The sequence below is a fragment of the Drosophila subpulchrella genome, chromosome X (assembly GCF_014743375.2).
Source record: "Drosophila subpulchrella strain 33 F10 #4 breed RU33 chromosome X, RU_Dsub_v1.1 Primary Assembly, whole genome shotgun sequence".
Classification (NCBI taxonomy): domain Eukaryota; kingdom Metazoa; phylum Arthropoda; class Insecta; order Diptera; family Drosophilidae; genus Drosophila; species Drosophila subpulchrella.
In genome coordinates this window covers 4507535-4528431 of record NC_050613.1, presented here as the reverse complement: position 1 = coordinate 4528431, position 20897 = coordinate 4507535, and the positions used below count along the sequence as shown (strand labels likewise).

The 20897-nt window shown below is 45.9% G+C and overlaps 2 protein-coding genes across 2 annotated transcripts; one reads left to right on the top strand and one right to left on the bottom strand.

The window, feature by feature from the left end:
• Positions 1–8606: 8606 nt before the first annotated feature.
• LOC119556797 (cytochrome P450 306a1) lies at positions 8607–12065 on the top strand. The gene is made up of 3 exons (XM_037869235.1): positions 8607–9100; positions 9165–9313; positions 10555–12065. Exons 1-3 carry the CDS (start codon positions 8716–8718, stop codon positions 11776–11778), a joined length of 1758 nt encoding a protein of 585 aa, XP_037725163.1. The 5' UTR covers positions 8607–8715; the 3' UTR covers positions 11779–12065.
• Positions 12066–14477: 2412 nt separating this feature from the next.
• Positions 14478–18229, bottom strand: LOC119556798 (cytochrome P450 18a1). The gene is made up of 5 exons (XM_037869236.1): positions 17423–18229; positions 16500–16621; positions 15987–16416; positions 15612–15876; positions 14478–15236 (listed from the first exon to the last, which is right to left on the bottom strand). The coding sequence occupies exons 1-5, from the start codon at positions 17811–17813 to the stop codon at positions 14828–14830; spliced, it is 1617 nt and encodes a 538-aa protein (XP_037725164.1). The 5' UTR covers positions 17814–18229; the 3' UTR covers positions 14478–14827.
• Positions 18230–20897: the final 2668 nt, after the last annotated feature.

Genomic DNA, 20897 nt, shown 5'->3' with positions numbered 1-20897 from the left:
CAATCGAGCTGTGCTAGCCGCTGATCGATCGATCGATCCTGGCACTGGCACTGGCATTATCCAATGCCTAGTCCAAGGCCTGGTCGAAATTATCATATTATTATTCGTTCGGCATTGGAGTGCGTAATCACTGGCGCTGGCGAAGATCTTGGCCAGACCGCGAGGAACCTGCAGCCCTTGCCCTTGTGGGAAATACCCAATAATATCCAAGAGCCACAATGACGCCACAACCTTGGATGGGTTTTCTTTGTGATGCCTAGAGTCAAGGGGGCCCAAGATCTAAGATCTGAGATCTGTTTAGCTGGCCCGCTATCTGGCCGAGATCAACGAACGCTTTCAATAGGAAATTGAAATCGAAATCTAAAAACGAAATGAATACAGCCGCATTTTTCTTTGTCTCCATCGTATTGATTACTGTCGCTATTCACACTGTTTTCTTTCTGTAGTTTCTGCCACTAATATATGCGATGATTAGCGGATTAGTGGGCTGGTTATGAGCAATTTAGCAGCTTCGATTCGATGTGGCTTGAAATTAGAATTGGAATCGGCATAGGTATAGGTATTGGTATTGGAACTGATTCAGTTTCAGCATCGACTCGCTGCGATTCGTTGACCCCGTCGATGCAGAACCTTGGAATTAGCATAAAACGCTGCTGCTCCACATATGTAGGTCCGACTCTTGGACACTCCTCGGCCTAAGCGTGGGTTCCCCGGATCAGAGTGCCCAATTTGAAAAAAACATCGCAGTTGGACCGAGAAAAAACCGAGCAAAAAGGATAACATTCTTCAAACAATTACCTTTTTGTGCAGTAAATTATGAAGTTTAGTTATAGTTGGGTACACTCAGAAAAAAAAGTATGTCGTGCCTGAATCAAGTATTTAAAACTTCGCCAAGCATGGAAAATAAAGAACCCGAGAACAAAATGCAGCTTTCAAGCACGAATTTTCAAGACCGAAATACTAGGTTTTAGAACCTTTCGGTCTACAATCAAGTATGAATAATGCTTAAATCTAGTCATATTTGTACTAAATACAAGTTCGATTTATTAATAAAGTAAGAAAGTTGCAGGCCTGATTAAACGACGAATAATTCTTAAGTCAACATACAAAAATTGTAAATTTAAATTTTGTTTTAATTATATGATAGTAAGAGAACAAAGTATTGGAAACTGAAATAATCGAGATATATCTAAATAATATTAATATTTTAAGTTTACTTACGACTTGCCGCTCACGGGAATAAGCACTGTGTAATTTATGCGCCATACCGATCACTTTCAGAATAAACATTTGGGAATTATTTGAAATTTTAATCTAAAGTAAGCTCAATATGAGAACTTTTTTAGCACGAACGTTCTTAAATGGTAATCATGAAATCGTTCTTAAATCAAGGCTGCTTTTACTTGATTTTAGCACGGTGTTTTCACCTTTCCACCTTTTCATGACTTAAAGCTAATTAAATTGGTTGGCTTAACACAACTTGAGCTTCTGATAATGTGAAATATTATATTTTACACCATTTTCTTAACTGTATATGTGCTCCGTGGTTTTACCTGCGAGGACACATTTAAATCCTTTTAAAAATCCGATAGGACCGCCTGCCATTTCACTTAGAGTGATATGTTTAAGCAAAATTATATCGCTCGCAAAATAATGATTATTCCTGAGAGATACATTTTTTCGCATAGAAGTAATAATTATTCCTGATAAATATTTATAAAACTCCAAAACAATTACTATTATTATTACTGAGCAATACATAATAAAATTTAAAATTAATTGTTAATAGACGGTATTATGATTCAGTCAGAAGTTTGCAACGCATTGAAGGACACGTTTCCGACCCCATAAAGTATATATATTCTTGATCAGCATCACTAGACTAGTGGATCTAGCCATGTCCATCTATCCGTCTGTCTCGGTTTTTAAGCTATCGAGCTGAAGCTTTTCCAAAAAACTTATTTCTTTTGCAGGTAGTATATAAGTCGGAACCAGCCGGATCGGACAACTATATCTTATAGCTCCCATAGGAATAATCGGAAAACAAATTTTTAAAAATTATTTCTTTGGTGGTTTTAACATATAACCTCCTAAGCTTGGAAATAACATTTTTTAATTAGTTTTGAGTTTCGAATTAAATTTTATCGAAATCGGACGACTATATCATATAGCTGCCATAGGAACGATCGGAAAATTGGTGGGAAAATAATATGAAACAAATTATGGCTTCGGTGTTTTTATACCCTTGCAGAGGGTATATTGATTTCAGTCAGAAGTTTGCAACGCAGTGAAGGAGACGTTTCCATAAAGTATATATATTCTTGATCAGCATGACTAGACAAGTCGATCTAGCCATGCCCGTCTATCCGTCTGGCCGTCTGTCGCAGTTTTTAAGCTATCGGGCTGAAATTTTCCCAAAAATATCTTTTGCAGGTAGTATATAAGTCGGAACCAGCCGGATAGGACAACTATATCTTATAGCTCCCATAGGAATAATCGGAAAAAATATCGCCAACGCTTGGAAATAACATTTTTTAATTAGTTCTGAATTTCGAATTTAATTTTATCGAAATCGGACGACTATATCATAGAGCTGCCATAGGAACGATCGGAAAATTGGTGGGAAAATAATATGAAACAAATTATAGCTTCGGTGTTTTTTGACATATTACCTTATACTATTGGGAATATCATTTTTTGTATTTTTAAATTTAATAATTATAACTGCAAGGATATACAAACTTCGGCTTGCCGAAGCTAACTTCCTTTCTTGTTCTTTTTTAATATTGCTTATAATGATTACGGTCCCCGAAAACATAACTAGGGACCGACAAAATTATCTACCATTTCCATAAACCTATATAGAAAAGAACATAGCTAGTTTTAAGGATTTATACATTTCCATGAAAAAACATGACATTTTTAAAGTTAAACCAACCTATGATTAAATAACAAGATCATTAAGTTAAGCATACAAATGCGTTAGTTTTCTAATGAATTTAAAACCGATTACCTTTTAGTTAAAGCGTAATATATATATCTGGGATAAGTCACGAATGCTAGAAAAGGACGCCTGCTTCCGGCCAAGTCGATTTGCATACGCGGGGACTTTTTCGGAGGAAGGACAAGTTGGCAGCACTGCTGGCTGGCCAAGATCCGCGGTGCTTCCCCGGCACGCGGCCAGAAAACCCCCAACTATTTTCCACGATGACTTCATTAACGATATCAGGGTACCGCATTGGGCGTTTGTGTGTGTGAGCGGCACGTGCAAGCGTTTGCTTTTGTTTGCTTTTTGTGTTGATTGTTGTTCGTGTGCTGGGCGGGCAGGTGTCGAAACAATGTGTGGCGCGCAGCTTAATTAGAATGTTGCCACATTCGAAAAGCAGCAAGGCAGCAAAGCAGCAGTAAGTAAAACGCGCCCGAATAAAAGTGTCAGAACAAGTTGAGGCGGCAATTTGTCAACCGGCCGCAGCGGCAACCAGCTAGACACGCGGCCAAGTCAAGTCCCCACTTTACATTCGAAATGCATTTTTTGCATACGACATACAGATGCATTTAAAGATACAGCTACAGATACAGATACAGATACTGATACGACCACATATCCGCTAGCTCTCATTTTCAGATTTTATGATTTTTTCAGATTTTTTTCCGATTCGCCAGACAGGCTCGAACTGGCTAACTTGGCTCACTCACTCGGTGAGTGTGTGTCCATGTCCATGGATCCGTTCATGCGCAAGGTTTTCGGCTGTGGAGCCCGATCTTTGGCCACCCGCCACCCCAGCAGCCCACTGCCACTACTGAATGCACTGGGTGCATTGACCTCAAAATGGCTCAAAAGCCATTGAACTGCTGCAGTCGCTCTTACTGCGGCTTGGCTTGGCTTGGTTTGGCTTGGATCGGATCGTATCGGATCTGATCGGACAGAACAGAACGAACTTATTCTCATAAGTAATTCAATAATTTTCGCAATGCTAGACTCGACTCGAATGACAGATGCTCTTCATTATCGAAATGCCATGAAAATCCTCTAGTTTATCCAATGCGGGAAAGTTTCACACATGGAAACATCACTGTGAAAACAACTTTTGATATATGCGGATCTAGAAAAAGAGGTATTATATTAGAAATCGTACTTTAGATGAAGTGGAACAAATTAAGCGATTAGAATACCGTTAATATAAAAATTACGAAATTTTTTTTTATAAAAAAACGTATTGTAATATAATGTTTATTGATCTTGTTCAGTAACACTTTAACATTTTCTGATAATCAAATGATTCTCAGGAACATATACATATAGGGGAAATTAGGGTATAGTGATAAACGATTCGTTTTTTGAATGCCATTTTTCCAAAAATTAATAGTTTTCAAAAGCTTTAAAGCAGAAAGTTGTTTACATATATTGAGCATATTCCTGTAAAAGTTCGATATTAAAATACACATTTAAATTGAGATGTGAAAATTCTTTTTTATTCCTTCAAGAAAAGTTGAAAATGTACAATAATGTGTTACAAATTTAACTGTATACTTAAAAAAATGTTCGTCGTGATACCCAAAAAGGTTCTTTTGAAAATATGATTGTGCCACTGTTGGTAAAGATCTTGTTAATACTTGTATGTATATATTTATCTGACTTGGTTTTCCACAAATGTTTGCTTTGTCCATGCTGAAACACATACAAATTTAATAGGTTTTTAAATTTATGCTTCCCCGTCTTAGTCAGAACTATCTCATCAACAACTTTGTGGAATTCTTAATAATATTTTGTGAATACATTGTCGGCAAGATAAGAGAAATGGACTACAATTATTTACAATTTTTGTGTTGACGTCACATATGAAATTTGACCAGTTCGTAACCTTACCTTACTCGCCGCTATACCCTACACTCCCCTATATATAATATATTTTTAGGGGTATACAGCTTTCTTACGCGTCATGGGCTTCACAGCACAAGTCGATATAGCCAAATCTACGCAAGCTAGTCTCTCAGTTTATCAGTTAGCGGGATGAAACTTTCCCAAAAGTCTTCTTTCTATTGTCTACGCATTGGCAAAAAATGATAGTTTTAATGTTTTAGATCATATTTTCATTTACTCCAGAAAGTAATTAAGTCAAGTTAAGATAAAATTACGAGTTTAGTTCTATAAAAATTGGACGACTGAATCATTTAGCTACTATGGAAACGATCGGATAATAAATGGCAAAATAATAAGAAAATCGGCATAACTTGGGTTTTGAGGTTTTTGGGTATTTTGAGGCAGGAATTATGCATCTAGCCAGGTCTTGCGGTTTGGATGCGAATCTAATTCTTATTCTGAATAAGAATCTAAATCCGAATCCGAGTCCGAGTCCGAAGCTGCGGCCATTGAAGCCGAGAATGAAATGAAAATGTGACCGAATGTAAATTCTTTTAATTTTATTTCCATCGCTGCGCCAGCTGCGTCTGTTCTAAGACCCGACAGAATGTAGTCACTGGAATCCACCGGCACGTTCTTTGGGTGGCTGCCGTAGCCGCAGCCACAGCCATAGCCGTCGGTTGAATGGGTTAAACGAACGCTCGCTTGGCCTATGAAAGATGTCAAGGTATCTGTAAAATTCGTTTTCGATTTTGTACGCCAATCACATCCATGCCGTACGTCCGTCCGTTGTGCAAACACAGCCACAACTCACACAAATCACAGAAAACAAAGACCCTAATTGCTGAAGTCGCAGTTTTTGGAAGACGCCACTGATGCACAGCCCCCAAAATAGAGATGGGTCGGATGACCATATGCAGCAGACTTTACTCGGGTGTCTTCTTCGACGGATCGCCTTGGCTTAACCGATTCGTCGGCGCATTCCGCTGGAGAGGCCCACCGTCCACCGCCGACTGTCGTATGCACTGCCCCAAGCAATTGGCCATAGGGCCCCCTCAGCTGATGTTTCCAAAATGCGAGTCGCGACCGCGGGCAGCGGGAAAAGCGCTGACTCTGGGTGAAAGAGCAGACGAGGGCCTGGCCAGCGGTTCTGGGGCTCAACCTTGGACTTTGCCACCAAACGCGAGATGCTCCATTAATGTCGCCATGCCAGCGGACACAGCACATGGGGGGGTGCTTGAATTACCATTCCATTCGCGGCGCGTGCCATAAAACCTCGTCGCATAGAAGCAGCAGAAAAAAAGCCAACCAAACACATATAATGGATGAGTGTATAAACATTGGAATTGGGTTAAAAAATAAAGCATGCAAACTACCTTGACACATTTTTCTGCACTGGAGCAGCAGCTCGGGTGGAGCAGCAGTGGGCTTTCGACAATATTGGGCGTGCAAAGGGTAAACATGATGGGATGCTGTCGCACAGAAGGAACAAAGCCCCCGGCGGACGGGGCTGGGCTGGGCTGGGATGGGATGGGGGTTGGGGCTGGGACTGAGACCACCCCACAATCAACAATACGCTGTTGCAACTGCAATAAAAACGCCCGACGGAACCCGTGGCTCTGTGTGCCCGGCCTGATAAGAGAACGCGAATACGCCACGTGAGCCGGGTGCCATGAGGTGCCCCCGATTCGATTCGATTTCCAGTTCCAGCACACTCCGAAATTTCGTGAGCAATGCGCTGATTAGACGCATTATATCAGCATGAGTGTGTGGAAATGCGTCGTGCGCTATCTCTGGGATGAGGTGGCCGCCCCAAGTCCAATTGCATGGTCTTCTTGGATCTTCGAGCACCGATCCTTGCTGGCTGTGAGTCATTCTAAAATGTTAGGTCCGAAAGTATAGCCTAGTTGCGATTGAGATAAACTGGTTAGGGGTGCTAAGGTAACTAGTTATTTCAAGACCCATAAGTTTAAGTTTAGAATAGGCTCAGTTCATAATCCACTGGAAGTTCGGTAGAGGTTCTGGAGCTCATGAACTATTGTCATATCTCAGTTATAACGTTTTGAATTTAGGTTAGGTGACTCCGACCACCGTAAACCCAATCCCAGTGTCCTCTGCGATTCTTAAGTTGCGATTGAAATAAGTAAGTTAAGGTATCTAAGATATCTAGTTATTTCAAGACCCATAAGATATTAATGTTTGGATGAGGCTCAATTTAAAATCAAGTGGATTATTATTATTGATATATCTAAGTTATCAAGTTTCGAATTTAAGTTTGGTGACCCCGACCACCGCAAATCCAATCGCAGTCTCCGCTGCGATCTTCGAGTCTCGCTGTTTGGCGGGTCCTCCAGCCGCACTGGCAAGTCAGTCGAAAGGGCTTAAAAATAATTCAGGCCGCGTTGACAGGCAGCATCCGCTCGCCTTTGGGTTCATGTCCTTTCCCTTTGCCATAGGATGTTGCCCCGACAGGCCAATGATCTTGGCGTCTGTTGAACCGTCTGCCACTCAAGAACATTGTCGCTGCTCGGTGGATGTGGATGTGGCTGTGGATGGGGTTGAGGATGGGGATGGGGATGGGGACCCTAGTGTCTGGACAATGGAAGGTTCGGCGACCGCTGCACGCAGCCAGATCCCAGAGCCCGTTGCCACTGGCGGGTCATTAAAATGTACAGGTAAATTTTAAGTTAATGCCACGGCTGAGGCTACAGCGGCGATCCCAGTGATCGTAGATCTTGATGCCGATGCCGGTGCCGGTGCCGGTGCTGATGCTCTGCTCCTTTGTCCACAGCCCGCGCGAGGAGTCAACGGCCGGCGGATCTATTTTAGCGCATGCCATTGGCCCTGAACTTGTTTGTCCAGCCTCGCGAGCCCTTTCCACTTCCTTTCCCATTCGCCATTCCTTTCCAGAAGTCGTAGCACTCACATGACTCAGACGGTTTAGGCCGCTGGAAATCCCCAGGCAAAGGCGTTTATCCAAGTAGCTCCTAGTCTTTTCCACACAGAGAACAAACATGGACATGTGAAGAGGCGAACTGTATCCCTTTATTGTTTGCACTGTCTTGTTGGTGGTATATCGTTATTGCACATTTATTTTTCTCTCTGTGCCGGGAAAATCCCGCCGTATTCTAAGGCCTCCTGTGGATTGGGTAAACCCAAATTGAAAGCAATTCAGCAGCCGCGGAATTAAGGAACACACAAGAAAAGTGCAAATGTGGCAGAAATAGATATGGAAAGGCAGGCATACAGACGGCCGATTGAATAAATGTATCTGCCCGTAGAACGGCGAAGTGTGGTACTCCAGATGGGCCAGCAGGGTCGCTGAATACCCTTGTTTTGCCCTGCCACATATGCAGATCCGTCTATCCAGATATCTGGAAATCTAGATCCTAAGGCACTACATAGCCCAGCCTTTCGATCTCCGTGAGGGGGGAAATGAATGTGCATATGATAAATACCCGAATGATTTCATTTTCAAATTTTACTTTCGCACTCTCCTCCTCCTTCTGCGCCGATGCCGAAACCCAAGCCCAATACCAGGCTCTGCCAGGCCTGGTATATTGGTATTGCCGAGACCGATGTTACCATTATCTGGACGGCCTTCGGCGGTCGCTCTTCCTCCGTTCCCGTTGCTGACGTAGACACACGTTGACAGCTCGCCGCTGCCCTGTTTGCATTTCTGCGGAGCCCGAGAGACTCGTTTCAAATTCTAAAGAAATTCCAGTAATCGCAGAGCTCTGCTGGCGACTGGACGTCGGGATCCGAGAATTCGAGAACACTCTAACAGGAAAGGAAGGCTGTCTGAGGAGTGGGTAAGGCAAAGTGAGAGTGAGAGCGAGCGGAAATCGAAAGTGATGACGGCGACCATCGACGATCTTGGCCACACCGGTTGGATGTCCTCGGTGCAGAGCCTCTATGTCACCCTGCTGGTTCCGTGTCTGCTCATCCTGGTGATCCTCTATCTGTGCGAGCACCGGTACGATGACATTCTGGGGGTCTCACCGCCGGGACCCTGGGGTCTGCCCTGGCTGGGCTACCTGCCCTTCTTGGACGCCCGGGCTCCGCACAAGTCGCTCCAGGCGCTGGCCAAGCGGTATGGCGGCATCTTCGAGCTGAAGATGGGCCGGGTGCGGACCGTGGTCCTGTCGGATGCCGCTTTGGTGCGGGACTTCTTTCGCCGCGAGGTGATGACTGGCCGGGCTCCACTGTACCTCACCCACGGCATAATGGGTGGATATGGTGAGATAATGTGCTAGTACTCAGGGCCTTTCCAGCTCACTGGCTGCCCGTCCTTTCTCGACAGGAATCATCTGCGCCCAGGGTGACATCTGGCGGCATGCCCGGCGTGAGACAAGCGAATGGCTCAGGGCTCTGGGCATGACTCGTCGCCCGGGAAGGCTTCGTTCCCGGCTGGAGGAGCGCATCGGGCGGGGCGTCGACGAGTGCGTCCGGGTAAGTGACTCCACTTTCACCAACTACTCGCTTGGGTCAGCAAAAAGAAATACGACATTGCATAAATTGGGCGAGCTCTTTTGCGCGTTTCCATGCCAAACGGTGGAACGAACACCTGGAGAACAATTAATTCAAAGACTACTAAAGAGCTTTCAGCAAAACAGCTTATGTAATTGCTAGAATCTGCATCATTGGTGCGGATTACCTAAATGTTTGAAAGAGTTAAAAATATAGAGGCTAGCATTTAAGGAGAGTTGATTGCTGAGTTACGGTTGGTATACGATTTTATACGATCACTTGAGTCCATATCTTAACTTCTCAAAACTGTCTTAAGTCAGATTTTTGGGCTTCCTGCGCAGCGCAATTTTTTTCAGCAGGGTGCAACGCCCACCCTAACGGCCATAAAAGTCCATAACACTTAAACTCGTCCAGCGCCCACATTTTATAAAATTTTGTACAAATTTAAATGAGAGTTGGTTTTTATTATCAATACTCATCTACATGCCAAGTGTGTTGAAATCGGACCATTCATTAAAAAGTTATAGCCAAATAAAAATCAATATTTAGTAAATTCAATGGAGATTGCACACCACATTTAGCAAATCAGCTGTTTTCACTAATACGCCACCAAGCCGGTAGGGGTGCTATGGGCTAGCTGGTGTTATAGGCTAGGTGGCGCTAGGTGGCGCTAGGTAGCGCTAGCCACAATCAAGCATATATCCCATCTATATATATATGTATCCCGCTCGCACTCTCTCTTTAGCTGAGTAACGGGTATCTAATAGTCGAGGCCGTAGACTATAGCGTTTTTTCTTGTTTTTTTTATGGATGGTTCGACTTAAACAATTCTTGGCATAAAGATGGATATTGATAATCAAAACAAAATTAAAGCATTTTGGACGTTTGTGGGCGTGGCACTCCGCTAAAACAAACTTGCGCTGTCATAGAACTCTCGGATGTGCATGCTTAGTCCCAACTAATCTAGCTTTAATAGTTTCCGAGATATCAGCTTTCATACAGACGGACAGACGGACGGACAGACGGGCATGGCTAGATCGACTCGCCTAGTTACTCTGATCAAGAACATATATACTTTATAGGATCGGAAATGCTTATTTCTACCGGAAAGTATGTAACAACTTTCCGACAATTCTAGTATACCCTTTTACTCTACGAGTATCGAGTTTAACTATGGAAACGACAAGTGAACCATTTATCATACCCTACATTTTCCCCTTTAGCTTTACGAGGCTGAGGCAGAAAAGAGCTGTGGGTCGGAACTGAACCCGCAACACGCTCTGCACCACACGCTGGGCAACATTATCAACGACCTGGTGTTCGGAGTCACCTACAAACAGGACGATCCCGACTGGCTGTACCTGCAGCGGCTGCAGGAGGAGGGCGTCAAGCTGATTGGCGTCTCGGGGGTGGTCAACTTCCTGCCCTGGCTGCGTCATCTGCCATCCAACGAGCGCAACATCCGCTTCCTGCTGGAGGGCAAGGCCAAGACGCACGCCATCTACGACCGAATAGTGGACGCTTGTGCCCAGCGGCTGAACGAGAAGCAGAAGATGTTCAGAGAGCGCCAAGAGCTGAGGCGACAGGAGAAGCTGCTAGAGGAGCAACGAAGCCAGCCAGCAGAAGGGGATCCAAACCTGGAAAATGTCCGGGAGGAGCAGCAGGATAACGAGGAGGACACCGACGAGGAGTTGATCGATGAGGACGAGGTCGACGAGGATGAGTACGAGCCGGAGTGCATCCTGGAGCACTTCCTCATCCATCGAGATCGGGAGTCGCAGCTCTACTGCGACGACCAGCTGCGCCACCTGCTCGCCGATCTCTTCGGTGCCGGCGTGGACACCTCGTTGGCCACCCTGCGCTGGTTCCTGCTCTACCTCGCCCGCGAGCAGCGCTGCCAGCGCCGCCTGCACGAACTCCTCCTCCCGCTGGGCCCGAGACCCACCCTGGAGGAGCTGGAGCCACTGACCTACCTGAGGGCCTGCATCTCCGAGACGCTGCGCATCCGCAGCGTGGTGCCACTGGGCATTCCGCATGGGAGCAAGCAGAACTTCACCATGGGCGACTATCACATCAAGCGCGGCTCGATGATCGTTTCCCTGCAGTGGGCCATCCACATGGACCCGGTGGCCTTCCCGGAACCGGAGGAGTTTCGCCCGGAACGCTTCCTGACCCCCGACGGAGCTTACTCGGCGCCCCCGCAGTTCATCCCCTTCTCGGCGGGCAACCGGATGTGTCCCGGCGACGAAATGGCCCGCATGATGCTCACCCTATTCGCGGGTCGCATCCTGAGGCGCTTCCACTTGGAGCTGCCTCCGGGCTGCGAGGTGGACATGGAGGGCGAGGGCGGCATCACCCTTACCCCAGCTCCGCACAGGCTGCGGTTCACCAAGCTGCCGTTGGTGGAGTTGCGCAAGGAACCCGACGGAGCGGTGTTCGAGGACTAGGTTGGGAGACTTTATATTATTACTTTTTTTATACCATTTTTTTGTATTTTACTTACGATTATATGATAACCTTTTGTGAGGGGGCCTATTTATCGCGTTCTTTTTGGATGGGAATCAACTTTTCTTCGGGAGATCCGAATTGAGAAGCAAGAAATTGGTTTCCAATGCTTTGACCTAGCGGTTTTGGGAATAAATAAACTATCAACACTTAAAGGCCAAAGTTACGATTGTAAAACTTAGACGCTAGACTTTTCCGATAATAGAAATCATTTCCGCAACAATGATTTTTTCTGAATACTAGTTCTAAAGCTCAATAAAAAAGCCAAGCGAACTGTTATTGTTCTTATGAATTATTTTAAGTACACAGAAAAAAACTTTTAGGTAAAATTGCACAATACAGTTAGATGGCCCCAACCCATCCAATTGTCTATTTGACCAACGAAATAGTTACTCTCCCAACAAAAAAAACACACAATTTACCATTTTGTGGTAGTTTTACTATTTAATAGTAACAATAAACAAGGAAGAACGCTATGGTCGAGTGCCTCGACCTGTTACTCAGCTAAAGGGACCAAAGGGAAATAGAGACATGCAAGCAGCAAAGCGAGATTGAAATGCGCCACCTACCCGCGATCTTAATATATGATGAGAAATTTTTGTTGGGTCAATCGATATATATTGACGAGACAAATACATATCAGTTACAATTTTTTTTTAGCATGAAAACTGTGGACTCACAGTTGTGGGCGGTTTGTGGGCGTTCAAGTGGGCGTGCAAACTTTTTTTTGGGTCACTCGATAGGTATTGACGAGACTAACAAATTTCAGTTAAAATTTGTTTTCAAGCATGAGATTTGTGGGCGCCACAGGCTTGGGTGGCTTGTGGGCGTTCAAGTGGGCGTGGCATATTCGCGTATCAAACTTGCGCTGCGTACGATGCAACGGAATCGAAATCTGAAATCCCAATTCAATATCTTTGATAGTTTCCGAGATATCCGATCGTTACGACCACTTACCTCATTAAGAGGTGTTTTTGTTTGATATCAGAAGTTTTTGGTTTTGTTCTATTCACTTTAGCTGTAGTACTGACACTCGTATGAACTACTGTAGTAGCAATAAAATCCATATATATATTTCCGTTGGCAAGTCCAAGTCGACGGTTACTGTATGCCGTACTATACTTAAGTATAGAAACTGTTATTCTAGGGACTTAAATAAAGTATGTGTAATTAGACATCGAAAACTCAACGTACACAATTTTTTTAGTTTTAATAATTAATTAAATTTATTAACAAAATGTGTAGTCTTTAATTTTCTATGACAAACTTCTAAGTGATTTCATTTTACTCAAAAAGAATCTAATAATTCTTTTTTCTCATCAAATAAATGTTGCATAGTTATGGGCAATCAAGGTAAGCGAGAAATTTTTTTTATGCTGAACTGAAATGGAAAGCACTTTATATCGCTCAGTATCTGTCAAACGGTAGTTTTTATGACAAAAAGTGTTATGTATCAAAAGTAGAGGAATCTCAAGGGCTATATAGTTTGAAATTTATAAAGAAATCGTACGATCCATTTTTGAGAAAGTAGCCAAAAAGTGGTTACAAATAAAAACTTTAAGCAATAACTTTTAGTCTATTGTTTTTGGACGTTTCAAGAAAATTAAGCGTGATTAGCAAATTGTATTACATTTTCAGCGACAAACAAAAAAAATCTGGCTTTTTTTTAATTTCCCGCTAAATTAGCGAGGTTTTCCCAAAGTCGTAGAACAAAAGTTTTCTATTTCGAGCTTCTTAATACACATATATAGTGCCCAAGACTATTAAAACCACAAAGGGATTCATACAAACCCACAAACAAAGGGACAAACATTTTCATTTTGGAAAGACCCCCAAAATCTTGTTTTGGAATTATTTTTTAATAGGTAGCCAGATTTTAACATATGAGATGTCATTCGACGCGTATCCTCAGTAAGAATGAAACCAGCTCCAATTATCTTAATTTTCACTTTAACACTTTCACCGATCTTTCTAAACCAACTAAGATTTCTAAGGTTTTGGTAAGCAAATACATAGTTCTTGCAATACCTTTCGATTGGTGCATCTCATTCGTTACGATCAGATAATCACAGCAGATGCTCAATTCTGCGGCTATTTAGAGTAGTCGCCTTCGCACACCCTCCTAGTGCGCTTCGTCACTACGTGGACTGCCGTCCACAGTGATTTCTTCCGATAAATTTATCAGATAAATCAATTGGTTTTTAAGCTGTTCTATTATATTCGTTTATATGGTTGGCTTGAATAAAGTTTCAACACTATATTTAAATAGAGAAAGTCAGAAAACCAAATCCCCCAGCTTACAATGATTCAGGTAGCTACAAATAAACCTTTGAAAGACATTTTCGATATATACGGATGTTGTGACCTCCAATAAAAAATATAAGAGTTATTTGCACCTGTTTTTTAATTATTTTTTTCACAAGTTTTTCTTTATTTTCGAATTGTTTGCCTATTTTGATGTGTGCTTGTAAGACTAAACCACAGTTTGTTTTGTTGTTTGTTGTTTGGACATTATGCTAGCATTAATACTAGGAATAAACAAGAACGTTAGCTAACTACACTTAATCGGCCTGCTGGCTTTAGACATAGCATTATCGTAATATTAGCGGTAATAATAATTATGGTAATAATAATAAAAAACATTAACATAAGCGATAGAATCGAACGTAACTACGCTACAACTAGGGGTGTAATTACAATTAGTTGAACACAGCTTCTTGGGGGTGAAAGAATAGAATTGGTTGCAGTCCTCACAGCTTCTGGCTGCTCTGCTCCTTGTCCGGCCAGGATCTGGCCAGGATCAGGATCTGCTCCTCCCACGGGCGGATAACTACTAACTTATTGCTAAATGGATAGCTGGGCACGAGGCCCGAATGGAATTGGCCTCTCCCTTCTAGCTTTGTTTTCTTTTTTTTCTCATTTTGTTGTTGTTTGTTTGTGTAGGAACAAAACCGTGCTCTGGAGCGGACCGGAACCGCATCCGCATCCGCCTCAGTTGGCGCCAACGTTGCGCATGTGGTGCGGATCGGCGGCGGTGGGTGCCAGGGGGCGGCGCTTGAGGCAGACCTTGAAGGCCTCCGGCGTGATGGTGGCCCCCACGTTGCCCTTGAGGCTGGGCAGCGGCTGGCCCTCGGGCAGGGCGATGTCGAAGCAGTGCATGAAGGAGGCGAAGAACAGGAAGAGCTCCATCCGCGCCAGCACGTCGCCCAGGCACATCCGCCGGCCCACTCCGAAGGGGATGAAGTACTCCGGCTTGCGCACCTTGCCCTCGGTGTCGATGAATCGCGAGGGGCGGAACTCCTCGGGCTTCTCCCACAGATTGGGGTCCATGTGGACGCTGTTGATCAGCGGGATGACATGCGAGCCGGCCGGTATGGTATACCCGTTGAGTTCCACATCCCTACAATGGACGAGAGGGGGGCGGACAGGAAGGGGGAATTGTGATTAGTTTGTGATCGGTGCATCGGCGATTATCAGCGAGCGGCAGGGGCTGGGCCCACTGCGCACTGCCATTAATCTGGCTTCGGAAAAGTGGGCCACGCACTGGTGAGGTCTCGAGGCAGTGGTGGAGCTTGGGGAGCGGGGCACGAGCCAGCTGAATGGAGGAGAGCCACGACAATGAATGGCAATCGCAGAGATCTGGTGTGAATGAACGGACCTCGCGGCATTTGCGTAGATCTCTGAACGCCAGTGCGTAAGCACTCCATCTGGTGACAGCTCCTCTGGGCAGGTCCCCCATCCCCCTAACTGAATCCCAATCTCGATAGAGGCTTACCTTGTGGGCGAGTGTGTGGTGGCCAAGGGAACGATGCTGGAACGGCGCATGGACTCCAGGATGGTGGACTCGGTGACGGGCAGGTACTGCAGGTCCTCGATGGTGGGCAGGCGGTGGCGTCCCACCACCTGGTCCAGTTCGTCCTGGACGCGGCGCATCTCCTTCGGGTTGCGCAGCATGAACACGTTGATCCACAGCAGAGTGGTCTTGATGGTTTCCATGCCGGCGGAGAACAGATCGATGATCACCTGAACCAGTTGCTCCTCTGCGAAAGAAAAGAGACAGGGAGAGCGGAGGTCAGAGGAGTTCAGGTTGGACACAAAAGCTGCTGGTGGGGATGGGGACCGAACTCTGGGGACTCTGACTTGAACTTACCGTGATTCTTGCCGTCGAAGAGCTCGGCATCGGTGCCCTCGGCCTTGGCCTTCTCAATCTCGCAGAGGTAGAAGTCGACCAGGTCGCGGATGTTGCTGGGATCGAAGCTGCGCTTGTGGTCGTCGATCACGTCCTGGTAGAACCGCTGCATCTCGGCCCGGTTCTGGGCGATCTTGTTCTTGGCCGTCGAGATGCTGGGGAAGCACTGCATGGTGGGGATGTAGTCGACGGTGTGGATCTCGCCGAACAGCCGCATGCCCTCCTCGATGAGGAAGTTGAAGCGCCGGAACTTGGGGTCGTCGATGCTGAACCGGGTAGACATCATCAGGCTGCAGATCACATTGCTGACGGCCACCGAGATGACGGGCGACATGTCGACGGGCTTGCCATCGCTGGCGTGCAAATGGCCGATGAACTCGTGCACTTCCGTCTGTTTCGGGGGGAGGAGAGGGTGGGGAAGGTCAAGGGTTAGCGACTGCTCCTGGTGGGCTCGGCGGGATTAGCTCAACTCACCATGATGCGCTTCTGCATCTGCTGCTTGCCGTTGCCCATGTAGGTCATGCCGAACTGGCGGAGCTTGTCGTGCAGAAAGCGGCGCTGATCCTTCCACAGCTTGCCCGTGCTGTTGATAATGCCTGCAAGGGAAGCGGAGTGGTACTGAGACTTGGGCTTACAACGGATCAGATGGGATCGGATCGACTGGGATCGTCTCCAATCGGATCGCCTCGGATGGGGAGTGCGCGCGCTTATCTTTATTTTTAATTTTTTATGTCGCAATTTCTACATTTAATTGAGGTAGGCTCTTGATGGGCTCGATGGGACGGTTGCCCTACTTCGTCAAAACGAAATACCAGAAAAGAAATCCCAGCGAAAAGTGCGCAAAACACAAAAACGAAACAAAAGCCAAAAACGTGATTTTGCGGCAAGAAAAAAGTGCAGCAATGCCTTATCATTGGGTGTATTATGTACATATATGAATAAGTGCAGCCGACGGCAATCGAAATCAAAATAAAATTAAAAATGAAAATAAAAATAAAATCAAAAATCGAAAATCAAAGAGAGCGGAAAGAAAATAAACCGACCGAGAAATGCCAGTGGAATTTCTTCGCTTAATAGGGGGCCTTAAGTATTTAATGCACGATTACGCCTTACAATCTCACAAGATCTCAGGTACTGTAAGTGCTATATGTACGTTTATATAGCCAAAGCCTGGACTTGGCTCCCGCAGATGGGTTGATAACTTTTCGCTTTCGCAGCGGATTTGAGACAAATATTTCCACGCTACGTACTATAACTACTATATGTACGTAGTAAACAGAGTAGTAAAAACTAATTTGTCACAGATAGTATGCAGGCAGGTGGGTTATCAGGCCCTAGTTATATCACGCCCCAGGTTCCAAGCTTTCCCCAACCCCAAATCCCCGATCGCAACTCACCATAGCCGTTCAGTGTCTGCATGAAGGGGGTGTCCGGGCGTCCGGTGAACTCCTCGCGCCGGAAGCACTCGCGGATCATCTTGTAGTCGCTCATCACGACCGTCAGCTGGCTGCCCAGTCGGGTGGAGAACAGGGAGCCGTACCGCTTGGCCAGCTCCATGAAGCGGGTGTGCTTCTCGTTGCCCATGAACAGCAGATACCCGATCACGGGCAGGCCCCAGGGACCCGGCGGCAGCTTGCGCAGCTCGCGGTAGTTCCGCAGCAGCCACTGGAGCAGGCTGACCAGGGCCAGCAGGCCCAGGAAGACCATCAGCAGGTGCTGGGCATCGCCGTCCTGCTGCACCTGCAGCTGGCGCAGCAGGATCTTGATCAGGTACGAGTCGGCCAGCATGGTGCTTCCTCCTGGTTCCGCCTGGTGCTTCCTTTCTGGGGTTCTGGTGCGGACTTGGCTCGGTTTCTGGTGGCTCGCGCCTTCTGGCTTTGTTCCCCTGGTGTGGCGTCTCTCTTATTTACTGCACTGCTTGGCGGCCATTGGTCACTTTTGGTTTTATTGGCTTTCGACAGGCACTTGAAAAAAAATTCAATTCAATTCGAATCGATTCCTTTGGATGATTTGGTTTTGGGGGGTAGGTGGCCAGAGCGAACAAAAAAAAATTGTATTGTATTTATTCGTAACGTTGGCGGTTGGCGGTTGGCGTATTTTTGGTTACGGTGGCTACGGAGACGGAGACCCGGAGACGATTTCGCGTCGAGCGTTTATAGTTTTCGACTAATGGCTCGACCGTATGTCCTTGCCACTTTTATAACAACTCGAGCCCGCTTCGAGCGCGCGAGTGAGCGAGCGAGCAGAGCGCCAAACGAATGATCGACGGCGATCGAAGCGCGCGGCGCTCGGTCTCGGCTTCGGATTCGGCTTCTCGGCGGCCGCAGCTCTTCAGCTTTAGCTTCAGCTTCAGCACGAGCTTCAGCTTCAGTTTCAGCTTCAGCTTCAGCTTCAGCTTCAGCTTCAGCTCAGCTTCAGCTTCAGCTTCAACCTCAGCCTCAGCTCTCCAGCTCTTCAGCTCCAAGCGCCCGACGACGTCTGTTTGGGGTCTGTGCGCTCTGCCTCCGCCTCTGGCTCTTGGCTCTTGGCGCTGCCTCGACGGCGGCAGAGGCCCGCTCCCGGGTCCGCTTCACACCACCCCCCTCCCGTTGCCACCGAAAAGGTAGCTGGGGAATCTGGGGTCCCCCCCCCACCCCCCGTAGGGCGGTGACTAGGGCGCCCCTGCCCCGGCCGACCCCCGCCCCCGGGTCACAAGCTCTCCAGACGAAGCAGCGCCAAACAGTTCAACAAGTTTCCCCCCGGAGCAGCGCAGCCTCAGTCGACAGCCTCAGCGGCAGTGGCCACTATCACTCGGTCGGATCGAGCCGGCAGCACCGATCCAACATCGAGCCACGGCGCACAACATGTCGGAGCGACCGGGTTTGAGTGGAAATGGCCAGGGGCGGACTCAAGAGATCCGAGCTGCCACTCTCACTCTCTCTTTCTCTTAACTTGCCTGGTAGTGAAGTACCCCCCGGATTCTGTGGTTATCATTATCATTATCACTATAACTTTTTATTTCATGCACTTACCTCAGGGTTTTCCTAAACTATTTAAATATTATTATTTATTTTATTAAAGATTTCTTAGTTTCCCAGAAATTTTCACTTAAGATCCCTAATTTCAGTTTTCTTACACTTATCAGTACTATAATCCTGGTGAACCCATGTGCCATTCTAACTGTTAGAGTTATCGGGCATATTCTCTTAAGATCTCTGATTCCGATCTCCTAAAACCCTTCAATGTTTTTTTCCTAGTAAAAGCATGTGCTTTACGTAAACATATTATGTATCTACGCAAATAAAATAAGTCCCCTTTCTTTTTAAGATAAGAAAAAAGACTAGGACTGGTGGCTAAAGGTTAAGAACCCTATGTGTATCTTATGTATAACCTATGTATATCATCCTATATTCATGTACGTTCTGCGACTCTTCAAAAAAGGGGATTATTAACAATCCTTAAAGTTTAAGTAACTTATAAATTGCATTTTGCATTTAGTAAACGAGTGTTGAGATAGGATATTATTTTGTTTTCTGATCTTATGCGTATTTGAACTCCTTTAGGGGCTTTTGTGATTTTAAAACGTTCCAAATATGTGAAAGTAATTTTCCAGCATAGTGCTGTTCGCAACTGAAACACTGAACCGATCTATTGCGATACGATATGGAAATGGATTTAAATTGAGGGGTAAAGGAGGTGGAGGAGCGGCGGCTTGATAAAGAGTGACCCAGAGCCGCGAAGCGGAAGCTGCTGCACTGCAGACCCCATCCGCGGATGGTCTGCAGCTCGGGCCAAGCGGAATCGAAAGACCGAAATCCAATGCAAATTTGCATTTTGGGTCAATAGCGAAGCCTTCAGCGAGCTATCGTCGATCACGAGTGGGGGCTCGAGAGTAGCTTTTTCGAGCTGGATTTGCGGGGACTCGGGGGCACTAACGGGGGAGGCCGGGATCCTACTCCCCCTCCTCCAGTGGGCCGTGGAACGCCCACAGGCCGCTCAACGGGTTTATGGATTTTAATCTCTGGCGTGTGACGTCAACGGCTTGCAGCGTATTCAAGTTCAGAATCGATATTAACAATCAACATAACGATATAAGCCATCAAATGACAACAGAGACCCACCTGAGCTCATTTTCGGAATTCAAAATTCAAATTCAAATGCATGCATCTGTAATCAATTCTGCAGAAGTTTCTGTGTCTGTTTCTGTTTCGGCATCGGTTTCGTTTTGTATCTCTGGCCTGGCCCGACATTTGTTTGTTTTCGGCTGTTTTGACTTTTAATATTTATCTGTTGTGCCGGTTCTTTTGGCCTAAGGACAAGGTCCGACCCTCGGCTTGACTTACGTCGAATACGGAAAATACGCACCATCAAGCCAGACAAATTTCGAAATATTCATATGCATATGAAAATGTTGTGATTGTCATTGGAATCGCTTCGAAACACTGAGACCCGAGCAAGAAGACGTCGCGACGTCTTTGAATGTTGCCCCACTGGAAAACCCGAGAAACTTCGACGCCTTTGACCCACTTCTTCTACCTGGTATCGCCCAGGGCCTTTGCGCCCTAAGATGGAGCCATGCCACAGCTATGATCCGGTTGGGTCCAGAAGCAATTAACAAATATTTATGCAAATTGCAGCTGGTTAAACTTTTTGCTTTGAACAATTTATATACTGCTCTGCGGCCAATGAACTAATTTGCATCTGCTCAATTTCGATTCGTCTCTGTTTAACCGCCATTAGAATACCGCGCACACTCTCGCCGAGGACGGATGACCCGGGATCTGTCGATCCGGTGATCTGGCTATCTGTGTTGTTGTCAGGCGATTCGCTTCGGATTCCATTAGACCCAAGACGGCACGAGCCAGAGAGCTGGATCGGGTTGCCATCCCGATT